Consider the following 16,614-nt stretch of genomic DNA (forward strand, 5'->3'; position numbering starts at 1 on the left):
TCAGGAACATGAACAGCCTTTAGCATGGAAGATATCTGAATGTGGAATCCGACATACAGTAAGTTTCACCTTGAAAAAAAAAAAAAAAGACGAGACATTTTTATATCTTGTTATATCTGATCAACATTTGTGCTACTATCATCTGACTTGTATTTTAACTAGCTAAATAAAAATCCCCTATTAAGAGAGATAAATATTTTTTTCCTTGCTAAGACTGTCTTTCTTTTCTTTAGATGGCAAAAGCATCTGATCTTAACTTTCTCAGCAAAGTTCAAATATGAATGTGTTCGGGTATGGGACAGAGAACCTGGATACTAAAATATGAGTCCATCTGAAAGAAACATAGGTAGCAACATGTCGTAGATCACAGTGGTGTTAAGGCATGATTTAGAAATCTCCCACATTCTTCAAAAAAAGTGGTATCACACAAAGAGATGTGTAGTGCTTGATAACCAGTAGGAGGTAGGAGTCTAGAGCTCTGCCCTCAATACACAAAACCACTATAAGCAACTACACATCCACTGGAGGCAATAATTTATTTCCCAAAGTTTGCAATTCACGGGCCTTAGCCAAAAAATACCAGTAACTCTAATTTATGGTTGCCCAGTAGTATCTCTTGGGGTTGCTCAGACTTTTTGAGATCAACTCCTCAAACACAGCAGTGCTGTCCTTGCATTCCCCAAATAGCCCAGGAATAACTGATGCTACATCAGAATGATGCTGAGGAGCTATTTGGTACTGAAGTTATTCATGCCAAACTTAAAACAGAGTAAACTGGTTTGAATGGAGCCACTTTAAATGCAAAAAGCAACTTGCTTTCTCATTTGGCTTGATTCGTTTGACTATCACCTTCAGGTTAGGCAAGCTTACCTCCTTTCTTGTGGACCTGCTGATGAAGAAGTAAGCCTCCTCCACGTTCTGGGGTTGCAGATCATTCACAGCCACTATATGGTCTCCATGATTAAACAAACATCCCAGTCGGCAAGGACCAGTCCACTGTGAGATACTAGACAATAAAGGAAACATACGGGATATCTAGTTACTGCTAACAGAATGGCAATGGCTGAACAGGATTGTGTTTACGGTACTGCCCTCTGGAAATAATACACAGGTTGAATGACTTTGCAACTTTTTGATCTGGTTCTAGCTGAAACCAAGCTGCTTCATCCATCCCAACAGGTCCTCCTAAAAGGGCACATGACACTGACATTGCAGCCTGTTAACAAGTGAGACTGGTACTAGCTAGGTCACCAGTGAGAGTTGGGGATGCCAGTGCAAAAGCAGTCAGCCAGACTCGCTGCAGGTACATGTACACTGCTGCAGGTGTTTTAGCCCTATGTTTGACTAAGTTAATTTCCAATGTCATCCCAAAAGAATGGACTTAAAACTTATTATCATGTGTTTTATCTATGATATAACTGCGAGCATCAGAGATCCATTGCTGTCCTGACAGGACCCTTATGGAAATTCCAGTATCTCTTTCTTGCTGGTCTCTGATAGACTTTCCTTGATGACAAGCTATTTAGAATTAGCTGACCTGACAGTCAGACTTAGTGCTCTGTTCCAAATTCTTTCAATATGAATTTCCATAGAAAAAGAGAAAGCTCTATAAATTTAGATGTAGATCCTATTATTGAGGTGGGGTCCCATTTCCAGTCCCTTTTGCAATGGTATTTTTTCTTCTTGCTGACAGTGGCTGAAACGAAGTGACCTGCTGTGCACACCATGCACCTAATCGGTGTGAATATGAGCGCAGCAGCAAAACACAGTCTCAGTGCTGTGTGGCAGTGAAAGGTCAACAGGAAGTACAGGAGTATGCACTGAGCATTTTTTCTGCTGCATCCTCCTTATCCTAGTCAATGATATTGGAGGTCTAGGGAGAGCAATAATTTCCAACGGGCTACTAAGAAGATGTATGTGCTCTAGCCCATAACACCTACCTGTGAAAATCTCTGCCTAGCACTGATTCCTAGCACTGAACCACCGCTGGGATTAATTCAGAGATAATTTTGTGCTCACATCCAACTCAAGTCAGCTTGACACCCTATTTACCCTATCACAAGATATATCCTCTCACTATATCTCTGAGACACACAATCATTGTGGTTCACCAAATCAAAGGCAAAACTGACTAGTGGTAATTAGGTGATTTCACACCAACATTAGAAGAATAGCTTTTGGGGTGGGACTTCATCGCTAATTATTACACAGCATGCTGAGGGATCTCAATTCTATACAGCCCTTTTCAACAGCAGTTGAAATAGAAACTCAAGTACATGAAGAGTCAGAAAGAGCAGAAATTCCTTACACTGAATACCTGAAGATTATACTGAAGTACCAGCACACACTGACTCTGCCCTGTTCTGCACTGCCAAAACTGTACATGGATGTATATGGTTGTACACTTCTGTACCTGACTGTCACTCATTCACATCTGACAGGCACCATCACAAGACATCCAGAACTTACCATATTTGTCCTGCTGCTTCAGTAAGTTTTAGGTAACTGTTAATATCAGCCAGCGGGATGAAAATATCCAAATTCTGCAGTTGGGTCTCATCTGTAATTTGACTGTGAGAGAAAACATCAGAGACCACAGAATCATAGAATATGTCAAGTTGGAAGGGACCTATAAGGATCATTGAGTCCAACTCCCTGCTCCTTGGAGGACTACCTAAAATTAAATCATATGACTGACAATGTCGTCCAGACACTCCTTGAACCCTGACAGGCTTGGCACGCTCTACCTGTACCTCAGCTGAAATCCATGAACACATCTGTCTTCTCTGCAACAAAAATGGAGAAGACACTTACCTGAGCAGTATAGACAACTGAACCACCGAAAGCGGTAATGAATTTTTCCTTCTCTGGAGGGTTGGCTGCTGACTTTCTGGGAATTTTAGGTCTCTGTTTGCTTCCAAGTCTCTTGGACATGCACTGTTGTCCTGGTATTTGGGAGGAGATGGGACCCCATCACCTCTGCACATGAGCTGACAACTCTCATCCAGCAACCTACTGCAGAGGAATGATGATAAAAAATGAACTGGCTTGACCATTTCAGGCATTCTTGCTGTGTTTGAAGCTGGATCAAATAGCCATCAGTGAAGCAAAGAATAACAAGTTCTTGTAGAATATCCAGTGGACAAAATTACAGCTAAGTAAAGTAAACAGTCCTTCTAAAAATGGACCATAAATCCCAAAATAAACCTTTTCAGTATTTAAAGACTATTTATTAAGCCTGAAAACATTCCAGCTAACAACATGCCTTGACAAAGAAACTGAGTACAGATTGTTGGCCTTGGCTGTACTGGCTTCTGCAGGGATGTAATGCTGTCCCCTGGGAGATACAATAACTCAGATGTGCTTGCACGTATTTTAGGTTTATTTGATGAGCCTTATAATGCCTGAAGCCAACTCCCCTCCACGTCCCAGACAAAACTGGGATTAGTAGCAAAAGCTGCTCTTGGTATATTTCAACTCAGATGGCATAGGTTTGTGAGGTTTTTATAGTAATTCCCTCCAGGGGGTCCCAAAGGCACAGACGAGCTTGAATAAATCTATTGGAATAAACTAGTTTGTGGGTCGGCATTTCCAGTTGCCTCCCATTATGCGACATAAGACCTGACTGTCTGTAGGTGGCAGGCCATAGCTAACAGTTAATGACCAGTCCTCTGGCTCAGGAGGTATGGTTTTACCTTGTAGGCACACTTCTCTTCAGTATACTGTGCTATATTGTGGAGGTCGTAAAGTTCCCAAGTGGCACTACAACTGTGACACAAAGTTCAGGTCTTTCTTTGTGACATGCCAAACACTGTACTTTCAAAGTACACAGCATCAGACCCGTTCTTTGGATGGGAAAATGGAAGGAAGGAGATGAACTACTCAGGAGCATGTAACTTCTTACTGAAAAGCTGGGAACTAATGCCCCATGTCTACCTTTCTCTTCTAACCACTAAATAATGCTGCCTGCTTTGGAGAGTACCTGTCTGAAAGGTTTTTGGAGCTTGGCTGCGGTATCTGAGAAAAGTGGTGGGCTCTTATGTCATGAAAACCTAGAAAAAGTGTAAGTCAACAAAAAGTGCTGCATCCTACAGTCAGAACATTTCTAAATGCATGCTTTTGCAATGTGAGTTTAAATTTCATGCTGATGAATTTGAATTTCACTCTGGTATTCCCACAAGTTCTGAACTTTCTGAACCAAGACCAAAGAGGGACTCATTCATACAAGATGCAGCCTCTAGATATTGTTATGTAAATACCACAGATGACAGCTCTATCTGTACCACTATGTCACTTTTAATTTGCAAAACCTTAATGAAGTTGTTACTTACAGTGATTTCATTGACATATAAATGTTGTCCTTTACTGGGTTCTTCCGCACTGGTTTCTCTTGCACAGGGACATCAGACTCAGCTGTAGGGTCAGGCTTTGATACTTCAGTAGTGCACTGCTGAAAACACTGACAGCATAAGACGTTAATATCATTGCTCTGCCTACAGAAAAAATCTTCTTAATTTCCTTATTTTGTGCAGTGCTCATGCTGTTTAAACACATTGGCTAATATACCCCTGCTTTCCCCCCCGATAAATCAATTTCCAGAAACTGTGAGCTACAAACGTGGTTGAAACTTACAAGTTAATGTTCTCTGGTATTATTGACACTTTCAGACTGGGACATAACCAGCTATATTCTAAAGTACTACCACAAAAACTGTGTTATGTTTTATTTTAAGCAGGTTGAAAAAAGTCTTGTACTTTGGGTGTACTTAACTTAGAGCACTTAGATTATATAATAAAATCATATTGTTAATGTCCTTCAGTTAGCTGTACAGTCTTGGGAGAGAGGCTTCTGCAGAAGACTGACCACTTAGCTTCTCCTGACCACTAACTACATGGGAAGCCTAGAGAAATTAGCCTCCCAAATTAGGTGTCAAAATTTGTTTAAAATTACCAGTATGATTCCTCCTGCTCCCTTGTTTCAGAATGAAATGTAGGTGCCAAAATGTTTCACAGTGTTTTTAAAGTACTGCTTGGTTTTATGCAGCTTACTGATGCCTCAAAAGAATTACATTTTAAAATATGTAAAAATAATGTACTGTTACATTTTCTAAATGAAGTTTTCACTTTCGGAAAAAAAAAACCTGTTATACAATAGGCAAGAGCCATTTACAATGAAATGGTCAATTTGGGGAATTTCAACAAAATCGGCAATGTTTTTGTCAAAATGCCGCTTTCTACCAGAAAGATCCTTTGAATCTAGTGTATTTTTTCTTGTACAAATGAAAGCTCTATTACCTACCTACCTATTATCTATGTATTTCTTTTGCAAAGAAAAGAGGTTCTTCATACCAGTTCCTCTTTGGCTCATTAAATATGTCCTGTCTCCTTGGGGCTGTTAACAAACCAGTAGAACTCGCAACTGATAAACTACCTTTGCTAAAATATTGCTGGGAGTTTGGTAATAATCTTCTTCATCCTTTTTGATGTCTTCATCTGTATCTGATGACAGCAGATTTTCCTCACTCTTTTCCAGATTTTTATCCTGTTAAAAGAATAATTTTGTATTTAACAGGTTCAATTATACAGATTGTTTAACATGTATTTTCCATTTACATGGAGAAGTAATAGAATCAGCAAATACCCACAGAAAACATGGGAGACATGTATCTCCTTGAAGTGAGATATGCTCAGAGCCAGTCTGTTTTAGAAACAAGGTTTCTGTATCTGTGCTCCTTCTTCTATTTTTGAGATCAATGGCACACAGACAAAACTGGCCACTGGTATTAATACTTCTCATAGATGGATCTGTGGTAACCAGGCAGTTGCAATTGATTGCATGTTCACAACCTCTTATTTTGTTTAAAAATCAAGTGGGTTAAACACTTCACATATGAATTCGCATGCATTTAGGGTCACTTGTGTGGAGAAGATTTTTTATTTGCGTTCACTTCTAAAGTCCTTACACTAGGAAAAAAATCTGTAGGAAATCTATAATTGGATCAGGATATATTTGTCCTTTTTAAGCACCTTTTAACCGCTATCAAGTAAAGAATGAATTTGGGGCTTCCTTGACTAATGAGAAGTCTATTATCTCCTACTTCTCCATTAACTAGAACATACCTGGAGGTCTGGAGATCTGATTTTGAATCCTTTGTGTCCTGAGTGATATTCTGCCTTCATAAATACCTGAAATACTAAGTTTGTGGCAATCTGGTAAGTCAAGGAGAAATTAATCCTGCCACCAAGTTTATCTTTCTCAGTCACTAAGATAAATTATTTATTTTTATGTCTCCTTGTTGACTTCACTATAGCGAAGAGCACAGTAATTAGTATTTAGCTGCCTCCCAATGCAATTCGCCGTGCCATGTTTGTGATGCAACTGTTTTTTATCTCTCCACTTACATCCTTGGTTTCCATGGTGATCATTTTAATAATTGCTAAACATGCCACAGAATATATCACTGTTTTCAAGGTAAAGTAAATTAAACTAATTACTCTCTCACATGTAAAGAGAAGAAACTGGCATTGAATAGAAATTAAAGATGATGAATCTATTTTTGTTCCTTGTGGGTATAAATGACATAAAAAGCAACGCATGCAGTCAGAGTCAGAACAAACCTGCAAACGGTCCTTCAAGAAGCGTGTAACAAAAGCACAGCAGGAACAAGACTGGCTCTGTGGTCATGATCTAAAGTCATGAATGAGTTTCCTAGTGACTTTTCAGGGGCTTTGGATGAATCAAACAAACAAACACTTGGGGAGAACGGGGAAGAGGAGGTGATTTTATGAAGTCCTGAGATCCTCCAACTCCTAGGAAATCTCAGAGAGCAGACAGCACTCATCAGCTTCACAAACTGAGCCTTCAGTCACTGACACTGGCTACCTTTTGCCAAATGCATAGTGTTTCTCCTTGGCACCATTGCAGATTACAGGGGCAATGGGAAGGAGAAGGTTAAGCTGTATCAGCACTGTTTCCCTAAGGCAGTTTGCCGACATTTCTGTTCCTCCAGGTGCTTTACCACCAGAGAAGTGCAGTTAGCATCAGTGTACAGTTATTCTCAACTGTACAGCTGAACAAGTTCTTTAAGCGTCTGTTGAACCATGACGCAGATTTACATTAGAGAGAAAGTAGACTATAGAGAAAATTGGCTGTAGCACAAGATGGAAATGATACCCGGAGAACAACTGAGCATTTGTTAGTTATAGGCTCCTTAGGAAAATTAGGCCCTTGGACAGAGGAACTTCTCTTACAAAAAATCAGGTGTGCCAAACATATCCCGACAAGGATGCCTAGGTGCCTGCAATACAGTAATGCACAGTATGGGTGATGCAAGTCAGGGCTCCTTATTTTGATGTATTTCAGGTATTGAAAGCTGTGTATCAAGATGTTGAGTCAGATATGATTTGGGAGCTCCAAAATGTGGGTTGAAAGGGAGCCAGGTCCCCAGACTTCTTCAGGGTCCCTGCCTGCGTGACTAGACTCAACTAACATTCAGAGGCCTGTTTGCATGAGTAACGGCTACTAACCAGAGTTTTCAGGATCTGTGGCTGGATGAGGGAACCACCAATAAAAAGCAAAAAGAATCAGATACTAGAAATGTGGAGTCATACTTCTAAAAGAAAGTAAATACAAGGGATTAATGTGGAAGTCAGCTGTCTAGACATCACTGAGCAGAGAATAGATATGGAGATGTTAGCAGATGCTAAACTTATGAGGCAAGTGAAATATTTTTATCGAATGAACAAACATTTTTGTTTCTTGTTAGCTGTATGGCAAGGTAATTTATTTTCACACATGCTGAAACAGAAACACGAGTTTTCTGCTGTTCCCTCTGCTTCAGGCTGAAAAGGTAAAATCCAAATTCCTTATCTTTTAACCCTCATGGTCAGCCTGTCCTAGTTGGAACAGCTGCATATAATACATGCTCTCTGAGGCATCATAAGTATGAGAAGAATTAATGAATGAGACAGAAAAGGCATGCATAAGAAAGAGACAGAGCATCTTGGTATGACTAAGGGTTAACTCAATGCATTTCAGAGCTCAGACTCACAATTGAATTACTGCAGCTTCATAAAGTTCTGTGCATCAGCTGAGCTGCGCTAACTGCCCATGGCATTGCAATGTAGTTGCAACTATTTTCACTTCTTTCCACTAAGTTTAGCTGTACTTTCTCATGCTTGCTGCCAGCTTATATACATGGATGGTGACTGCAGCATGTGATTTACCACCCTGTTAGTTATGACTGCAGAACAGATTCTTTTCCCTGTACCTCAGCCGCTCCAGATCATAGTCCAATGCATAAACTGCCAATAAAGATGGGTTTAAACTCAGCTGTCAACTGCATACTGGTGAGGTGGAGCCTTGGTTGTGCTTCTCTTCTGTTGACTCTGCTGCAAAGGCAGTAATCCAGGGCAGAGGATGGGTGAAAACCATTCGAAACTGCTGCAGGTGTTTGTTCAGGGAACACAGGTCGGAACGTTTAGCCGATAATACATGATAACATTCATCGTGGTATCTTTTTAAATCATTCCTGCCAGATATGGAAACTAAACTACTTGAAGTCATATTTATGCTGACAGAAGGCTAGTCCTGAGGTGTGCCTCAATTTAACAAGCCCTTGTTCTCTAGTTCAGTTACATTGATTCAGTTGCTACTGGAAGAGGCTGCAGAAAGAAACCATTTAGGAAGACTGTGGCACGTCTGAGAAATGTGATGGGAGGAGCAAATCCTCAAGAAGTGCAACTTCAGAGTTTTCTTGATGGAGGTTGTGAGAGCTGCCACAAGTTGCAATTGCTGCACAGAAACTCTGAAGATCTGCCTCCAAGAAGCAAAGTAAACAAAGGGTATTTCAAGCAAGTTCTTAGAAGGTTATTTTCAGTGCTAAACAAGACAACAGACTAAATATTTAGGAAACTTTCACAGTGAAAACCAATCCAGTGTGCTGGGAAAATAGGTGGATAATCTACAGTTACAGATACTCAGGTGAGATAAGAGCCAATAATCACTTCTGCAGACTGAACAACTCAAGAGCTGTTTGATTTGTTCTGCTCACCAGGCTTGGAAAAACTCCTCTTGGTGAGTCACACTGAGCCTGATGAGCACCAGGATCTGAACTGGGCCTGTTCTTGTCTTCTGAGGAACCGTCCTCCTGTATACAAAAGAAAAAAGTTGACTCCTCCTAAAGATACACTGCGAGTGCTTCACCTGCATTCAGTTTCCTCTAGCTGGGCCATTTGCACACAGCTTTGTGACTAGAGAAAACCAACAATTCCTTGGCTGCTTTTCAGCCTGTCACCGGGGGACTGCAATTGCTTTGGGACAGCAGCAATGCTTTCCTTCCTTTCTATTTAAATATTGAGGGGGAAGATCTGGAAGGCACAGATGAACTGGACCTGAACTCCCCTCTGAGCTTTACAGCCTGAAGAGAGAAAGAACAGCACAATCATAAAACAGGAGAAATGTGATTAGTAGCTCCCAAAACAATCATCACATGGCTTTGCCAAGGCATGTGAAAGCAAATCTTCAGGGGCTTACTTCATGCCCACTAATCTTTGCCAGTCAGTTGAGACAGCCAATGAATATCATTTCTCATTGCCATCAACACCTGCCTTTACTTACATGCAGACTTTCCTCAAAAGTCTTTCCTTTGTGGGGACTCTCTGATGTTATCATCCAGGTCCTACTCAGGAACCCCACCAGAGAGCAGAACAGACCACCTGGGCACCCGTTGCACAAGCTCTGAAGAACTTTTGATGAAAACAAGCAACTACACAAATCAAATTTCACAGTCACCCCTAGGAGCAAACTCATTATTAAGGATGACTAATCTGTTTACCTTCTGGCAGCTTTGGCTTTCCGAGAAACTGGTCGTATCTACAGAATTCAAGAATACTGGCAAAGAGGAAGGCCGGCTTCTGATTTCTGGATTTGGAAGATCTTGGTTCTGGAAATAAGATTACAACAGTGTAAGAAGACAGGCACCTGATGGGCATGGTCTACCATGTACCAATGCATTCCACTAGTCCAAATTTTACTTCTAATGGCTCAGAGAGGTTGTCTACATGGCATTTTTTAGGCTGACATAAATTTGCCCTGCTTGCACTTTGAGCTGACTGGAAGCTGCAGGGATGTAAGTAGCTCAGTGCTGAGTCTGAGCTAGTAGGCCTGGCTGGCTGACAAGGTGCAGAAACTTGGGCCTGAGCTTGAACTAACAGGGATTCCAGCTGGTTCATAACATTGACAGACCAGATGTGGATTGGTTTGTAAAACAGCATGTAAATATAACCAAAAAGCACACGGTAAGAATAACACACAAGTTTTCATTCTGACACATCAAAGGTGCAATTCATTGCAGCATAATGTCAATCATCTCCTAATTTCCATGTGGCTTACTCTTCAAAGAGATTCCTTCAATGTAAAATCAATCCCACCGCAGACAGACTGTGCAATGCCTGCTTAATGCATAAAGCCTGGGTACAGGATTTATATGGAAAATGAATTTCTGATTAACCAAGGCAAGAGCCAATTTGCAAGGCCAAAATCAGGAAAAATCCTTTGCACAGGTTTCTAATGAAATTACATATTTTTTTCTTTCTAAAATCAAGTGCAGTAACGTATCACCTGAGGGCAGCATCCACCTCTTTTGGCGTCCCTGCAGATCAAAGATATCACAGTGACCCAATCCTCTGTTTCCTGCCTGTAGGTTGGAACAACAGAAATGAAAACCTACTCACAGGTAAAACACAAGCAAAACCCATTTGCCTACCCCCTTCTTCCTATGGGGCCCAAAATAATGCTTCCTGAAATCAATGGGGAAAATCTGCACCTTCCTTTCAAGAGAGAGTACTTGGGTGGCCGTAGCCAGGTGGCAAAGTTTGAACTCAGAGATGTGCAGCCTAAGACTGGGAGCTAAAAGATATGCAGGGGGGGCTGTGTGTCTGTGCAAGAGACACGGAGAGGGAGAGGGAGGGAGAGGTGGGGTGGTGCTTTCTGCTTCATTTTCTGTGTGTAATGCTGCTCTGCCAAGTCCTGCCATAAAGACAGCTAACAAGGCTTGGGAATGCATTTGGGTGAGCAGAATGAGAAACATGCCATGAAAGGACCCCTGAAGCCCTGTTTCATGCTTGCGGTGGATTTAGTTGGATTAATTCTGGAATGCTTCCCATGGAGTGTGGGCTGTGAGAGCAGTGCCCTGGGGGAAGGCGTAGTGTGGCACGGTCAAGTAACAGACAGGTATGTGTTTTTCTTCTATGCTTATCAGCATTTCACACATCAGCTCTTCTTCTGCATAAAGGCAGAAAAACTCCTGACATGCTTGTGGCTGGGAAACTGAAGAGGAGAAGCTGGGAAGCAGCAGCACGGGAGCACCATGCCAAATGTCCTCTCTCACCTAACTGAGCTTTGGCTGATCACCTCTACAGCAGCAGTTTCTGCCCTTGCTGAGGACTGGATTGAAGCCTGGGAGAGCAAGGAGCACACCACCCTGCTGCAGTAAAGGCCCCAGTCATTCCTTTGGGGATCTGTTTTCCCTCGGGGGAATTTTCCCCTTCAGTCTGCTTCCCTTGATTAACAACCTACTTTCCAGGGCAAGATTATTTCCTGTGATTTATCTATAAAGAGCAGAAGCTTTCCTAACTCCCAGGAGCTGCTGGGTGAGAAGACAAAGCTCTCTGCTCTTCCTTGACCCTTGACCGGTACAGTTTGACATGGCACTGCCACACTGATGTACTGCCACTGCCATCCCCACTCCCAGCTGCATGCTCCCACTACTTTCACCTGTGGGATGTTCTAACAGTGTGGCTGCAGGGAAGGTTAGCTCACCTGTCTGAACCAGCAAAAATTAACCTGGCCACAGGGGAAAAAAATGGCATAGAAAAGAGCAGTTTTCCATTGGATCAACCAGCTGAATTGTTTCATCCCAGAGCTGTGCCATCAGTAGCTGAGACACAGGAAGCAATGGGAGCAGCTGTGAAGGAGTAGGACCTTGCCTTGGGGCAGCAGCTTAGTGTAACATTAGCATAACTATAATGTCATATTGCATTTCCGCATCTTTTTATGCCTACCTGCTGCTGCCAATGAGGTAGTAACATCTGTTTCCAGTACTGATGGACATCACCTGTTCAGGAAGGCATTTAAACATCTTCCTTACTGTTTCCATAATTTCAGAATTGCTTATGCCAACTTCGATATTTATGATTCTGTTAAGATAACCATATGAAACATCCTATATAACTATACATACCTACATACAAACATATGCACACACATACATATGTGTGTGTATGTGCATATTTTACTCTAAGCACAGCGTAATATGATGAGATCTACATGGGAAAGGTAAACATTTTTCCACAGAAAAAATTGTCAAGAAAAAAAGTGCACACATTTAAAACACATGGTCTTTCAATGAAGAAAACTTCCAAGCAAAAAAAAAAAAAAAAATCAACTTTTGCAAAGACTCGTGTCCAGATTTTGGATCCTCATTTCTGAAAAAAGGGGCTGTTGGTCTAACACAGAATCTTGAAAAGAAATGACAGTAAGAAAAATTCCTGGCAGATGTTTTTGAACCACTACAGAACAATACATTTGCTTTGAAACTAATTGTATATTAACAGTGTTTTAATGGAGAAGAGGAACAGACAAGAAGTACTCTTAATGGATACTTAAATAGAAGCACTACTTCCATTAACTTCTAAGAAGTTAAATAAGTAAAAATAACAACAACAATAATAATGATGCTAATAATGTAACCACATACCACTGAGCAAGCTGGCATTTTTTCAAGAGCTTCACAATGTAAATCCTTTTAATAGAAGAAGCACAACAGCAATGTGAGTCCAGTGACCTCCATGCCTAACAATTCCAGGAGCCTGGAGTATTAATCCCCAGGTCTGACTGGTAAAATCTTTACATTTTCCTCTACGTTTACTGCTTCCCTTCTATGTATCTCACACCACATGTGACATGGAAAAAGGTGCCAGTACAAAGCCTATGATACCCAGCCTTGCTGTAGTGGGCACTGTGCTGAGAGGAATGAAATGATCAACTGAAATGAGCCAAGCAGAGCAATTTCTTGGTGGAGTAAAAGGCAGTGGGGCAGTCAGCATCAGCCCAAAGGACCACATGAAAGCCAGGAGAACTCTGCACAACTTGCTAAGCACTTTGTAAAGCTGTAAGGTGGGAAAGGTTGTGTGCCACAGTTAAGAGTGGCATAGTCTGTCCTTACTTGCATGTGAGTGAATGCATAGCACTGTCCTCACAGGAGATAAAGTATCTTCTACTACAGGAATACAGCCTTCGGGATCACGGAGCCAAGATGTCTGGTTTGCAGATACCACATCATGACAATCACTCACATAAATGTATCAAATTTCATCAAAGCAATTTAGGATATTTACTTCTATCTATATCATACACTGTAAGTTGCACCGAAAGCCTACGAAAGCCCCAGGGACTCTTTTCTGGAGTTCAGTGGGATTTGGATCAAGAACCTCCATCAGGAATAAGTGCCTGTACAGTGGCCATTTAAGAGTGTTGATACATGACTTAAAATAAAAAGGGGATGCATTTGAGTTACATACTGATCAACAGCTATGGAGCCTTTTATGTTCTGGCCTTTTAGATATTTCAGGATGTAATTGCCCTTGCTGGATTTGGACAGGATGAAAAAACGCCTTTTCCAGGAATTCTGCCGAAGAGAAAGCAATTTGTCTCTCATTAAAATTCAGGATAGCAGAAATAACAGATGCTTGTTGGGGGATTGCTGAAATATGACTAATCTGTGATAGCATACCTGTGAGCTGAAAAGTTGAAGAGGTGGTGATTTGATGAAGAATCCGTGCTTGTAGACTTCACCTTCAGGGCAAAAGGTATTTTGAGTTCTCACTAATCAAAGAGAAATGAACAACACCATTACTTAATTTGTTGCCAATTAATCTCTTACACAGATCTGCTTGAACTGAAAATTGTTGCTGAGCACCGGGTTTCTGTGCTTAAATGGCCATAAAGCACATTACAATTAGAGAAGATGAACACAAATCAAGGCTATAAAATATAGGGCCAGGCCATGCTTCCCTGATGTCAGTGTTACTGCTGACAACTGACCTAAACTGTCAACAAATGATAGTGACAATGTAGGGGGGTCAGAAGATATCAAGAGCCTCTGTCTTATTTAACTGGTCTTATTTAACTTCTGGAGTATGGTCTTACTTAACTCCACTCCTGAAAGAGAGTAAACAGCCCCCTAATGAAATTTGTAGATGACATTCAATTTGGATCGGTTGCAAACACAGCTAAGGATAGATCATCTTACACCATGAATTGTGATGTGACAACAGGAAAAAGTCTTACAAGTAAAATATGAGCTAAAACCTGGGGGGGGGCAGGGGGGAATGCCTGAATGTATTTGTTCATGACCCTGCATAACCTGTGGCCAGTTGTAGTTTAAGATTCACATTTTCTAATCACTGATGAATTTCTAATAAAAATCTCAGTCTTATTAATACACTTTAATACCCAATGAAAGGAGTGGCAATCTTATTCCATTTTTTAAGCTATAAACCACGTTTGGGAAATTAAGATTTTTTTAAGAATCCAGTGACTGAAAGGAGCACAGTCAGCCTTATTTTGGATCTTCCAGTAAGGGACAGTAGACAATATACATAAGTCCTGGGAAATATAACATGACCAAATTTTGGGGTGATGCAAGAAACGCTTGGTTCTGAAATCCCATTTGCTACTGACTTCAGTGGAGGTAAGGCTTCATCGTCAGTGCCTTGGAGATACTGACTGTACCTTCCAGTTCACAGTTAATTTTTAAGGATTTTAACATTTTTTACAAATGTCAGTTCAATCTCTGTGTCAGGGACAAGAAAAATCTGGTATAAAGGGAAATGCTGCATTTAGGACAGATTCTTTAAGGAAGGAAGCAGAGGGCCAGAATTAACACACAGTGTAAGCCCAGATGAGATCTCCAGATTTTTCAGTATGCTATTTTCCCCTGTTTTTCACCTATTGTTTACCACAAAATCCCTGGTAGGTGGAGGGTAAAGAGAATGGTATTGTATATTGATAAGAATGAATAGAAACCTGATTCAACCTTATTAGTGACAAATCTTAGTAAATGAAATTTCATACCTGCAGAATTTCTTTTACTTGTAGAAGCCATCCTGATTGTTTCATCCACCCAGATAGTAAACAGAGCAAAAACCTTGAAGCTAACTCCTTTTGCTTTGCTTCCTGCTGAGCAGCATTTCACTGCACGCACGGTTGCCTAAGAAAATAACAAGTATCTCACAAATGTTTATTTTCGTAGTGATGATTAAACTATAAAAAATGAACATAGAAAAAAATCTATAATAAACTATATAAACAATTATAATTATTATTATTCATTTAAGCATACTATTGTACATCTTATATTATAAAGTAAATTATACATTATATGCTATAATATTATATTTATTCTATTATAATAGAATTATAAAATTACAAACAATAAAAATTATAAACGTATATAGGCCAAAGAGATGATTTGCCTAGGAACTTGCGAGACCTGCCAACAGAACTTCATTTTGCCCCTTCCTTTGTAATAGACACAACACCTGTAACCTAGGAATATTGCATCCCATATGTTTCTGACACTGCCTTTAGCAGTGTGATCAGTTCTGTATAAAACAGGCATAGCTTGGCCTGAAGAGTTCAAAATCTATTTAGAAAATCTAGTCCTAATACTATGGTAATTATAATAATTTGCAAGTCTGTAGCATTCTTAATACAATGCCCTCAGAGCAATTTATAAACAGTGATGAAATAAACTTTACAGCTTTCTAAGAGGTGGTTTAGTATGATTTTTCAGAGGGGTAAACAGAGTATCTGTTTTTATTTACGTCAGCTTATTTTTGCAACATCTCCTCCAATATTACCAGGGAAATGGGAATCTTACTGTAAACCTGAGAAGAAGTTAAATAACCTACTCATTGGCATAGCCAGGCTGGTGCAGAGATGGGAATAGAGGCTGGCAGGAAGGCAGAATGCACCGCTGCATTTTCATGGAATTCTCTGAAGTTTTGTTAAATAACCCTTTAACAAAACAAGCAGGCCGCAGTCTGTGGGATTTGATAAGTGCAGGAACACAGAGACGGAGTATTTAGAAAGTAAAAGGTGGGTTAATGGGCTTCCATTGGGGTTTTTTTTGGAGCTAATTTGCCTTTTGATGCTTTCCTTTGAGATGAACACCACTTGGGTGTCAGGATAACAGTGCCAGACTCCCAAAGCACTGCTATTTCTTTGCAATTTGTATGTGACCTCTGCACTCCTCCCAATAGACTGCATGCACGACACTACATTTTGCACACTTGACAGTTTATTATTATCTCACAATTGTTTTCTTGTTTATTTAAAATCAGATCTAGTTTCTCTCATATACTTACATTTCTGGTTTGTAATACCGTGTCTGTTTGTAACATAATTTAGGAAACTTTTCAAAAGTTTCCCTTTGCCTTACCCCAAAGCTCTCATTCCTTGCAAAATCAAATACTTTCCTTTTAGTAACTTGGCTTGAAGTTGTCTGTTAGCTACGATGAGGTTACCCGGTCTCCAATGTGTGCCACCTGA

At 40.5% G+C, this 16,614-nt stretch overlaps 1 protein-coding gene across 1 annotated transcript; it reads right to left on the reverse strand.

Annotated features, from left to right (window-relative positions):
- On the reverse strand, positions 1-15,166 carry PLEKHS1 (pleckstrin homology domain containing, family S member 1). The gene is made up of 13 exons (XM_010564730.1): positions 15,136-15,166; positions 13,793-13,884; positions 13,581-13,687; positions 12,063-12,197; positions 10,621-10,696; positions 9,836-9,943; positions 9,053-9,148; positions 5,431-5,541; positions 4,332-4,447; positions 2,815-3,015; positions 2,470-2,571; positions 871-1,006; positions 1-69 (listed from the first exon to the last, which is right to left on the reverse strand). The coding sequence occupies exons 1-13, from the start codon at positions 15,164-15,166 to the stop codon at positions 1-3; spliced, it is 1,380 nt and encodes a 459-aa protein (XP_010563032.1).
- Between the last annotated feature and the right edge of the window lie 1,448 nt (positions 15,167-16,614).

This window comes from Haliaeetus leucocephalus, unplaced genomic scaffold (assembly GCF_000737465.1).
Source record: "Haliaeetus leucocephalus isolate CR32 unplaced genomic scaffold, Haliaeetus_leucocephalus-4.0 Scaffold184, whole genome shotgun sequence".
NCBI lineage: Eukaryota > Metazoa > Chordata > Aves > Accipitriformes > Accipitridae > Haliaeetus > Haliaeetus leucocephalus.

Coding starts and splice junctions, on each gene's coding strand:
- PLEKHS1 (XM_010564730.1), bottom strand. CDS start 15,166: ATGGCTTCTACAAGTAAAAGAAATTCTGCAG. Junction 13,688..13,792: donor TTCAACTTTTCAGCTCACAG/GTATGCTATCAC, acceptor TCTCTTCGGCAG/AATTCCTGGAAAAGGCGTTT. Junction 3,016..4,331: donor TATATGTCAATGAAATCACT/GTAAGTAACAAC, acceptor ATTCCTCTGCAG/TAGGTTGCTGGATGAGAGTT.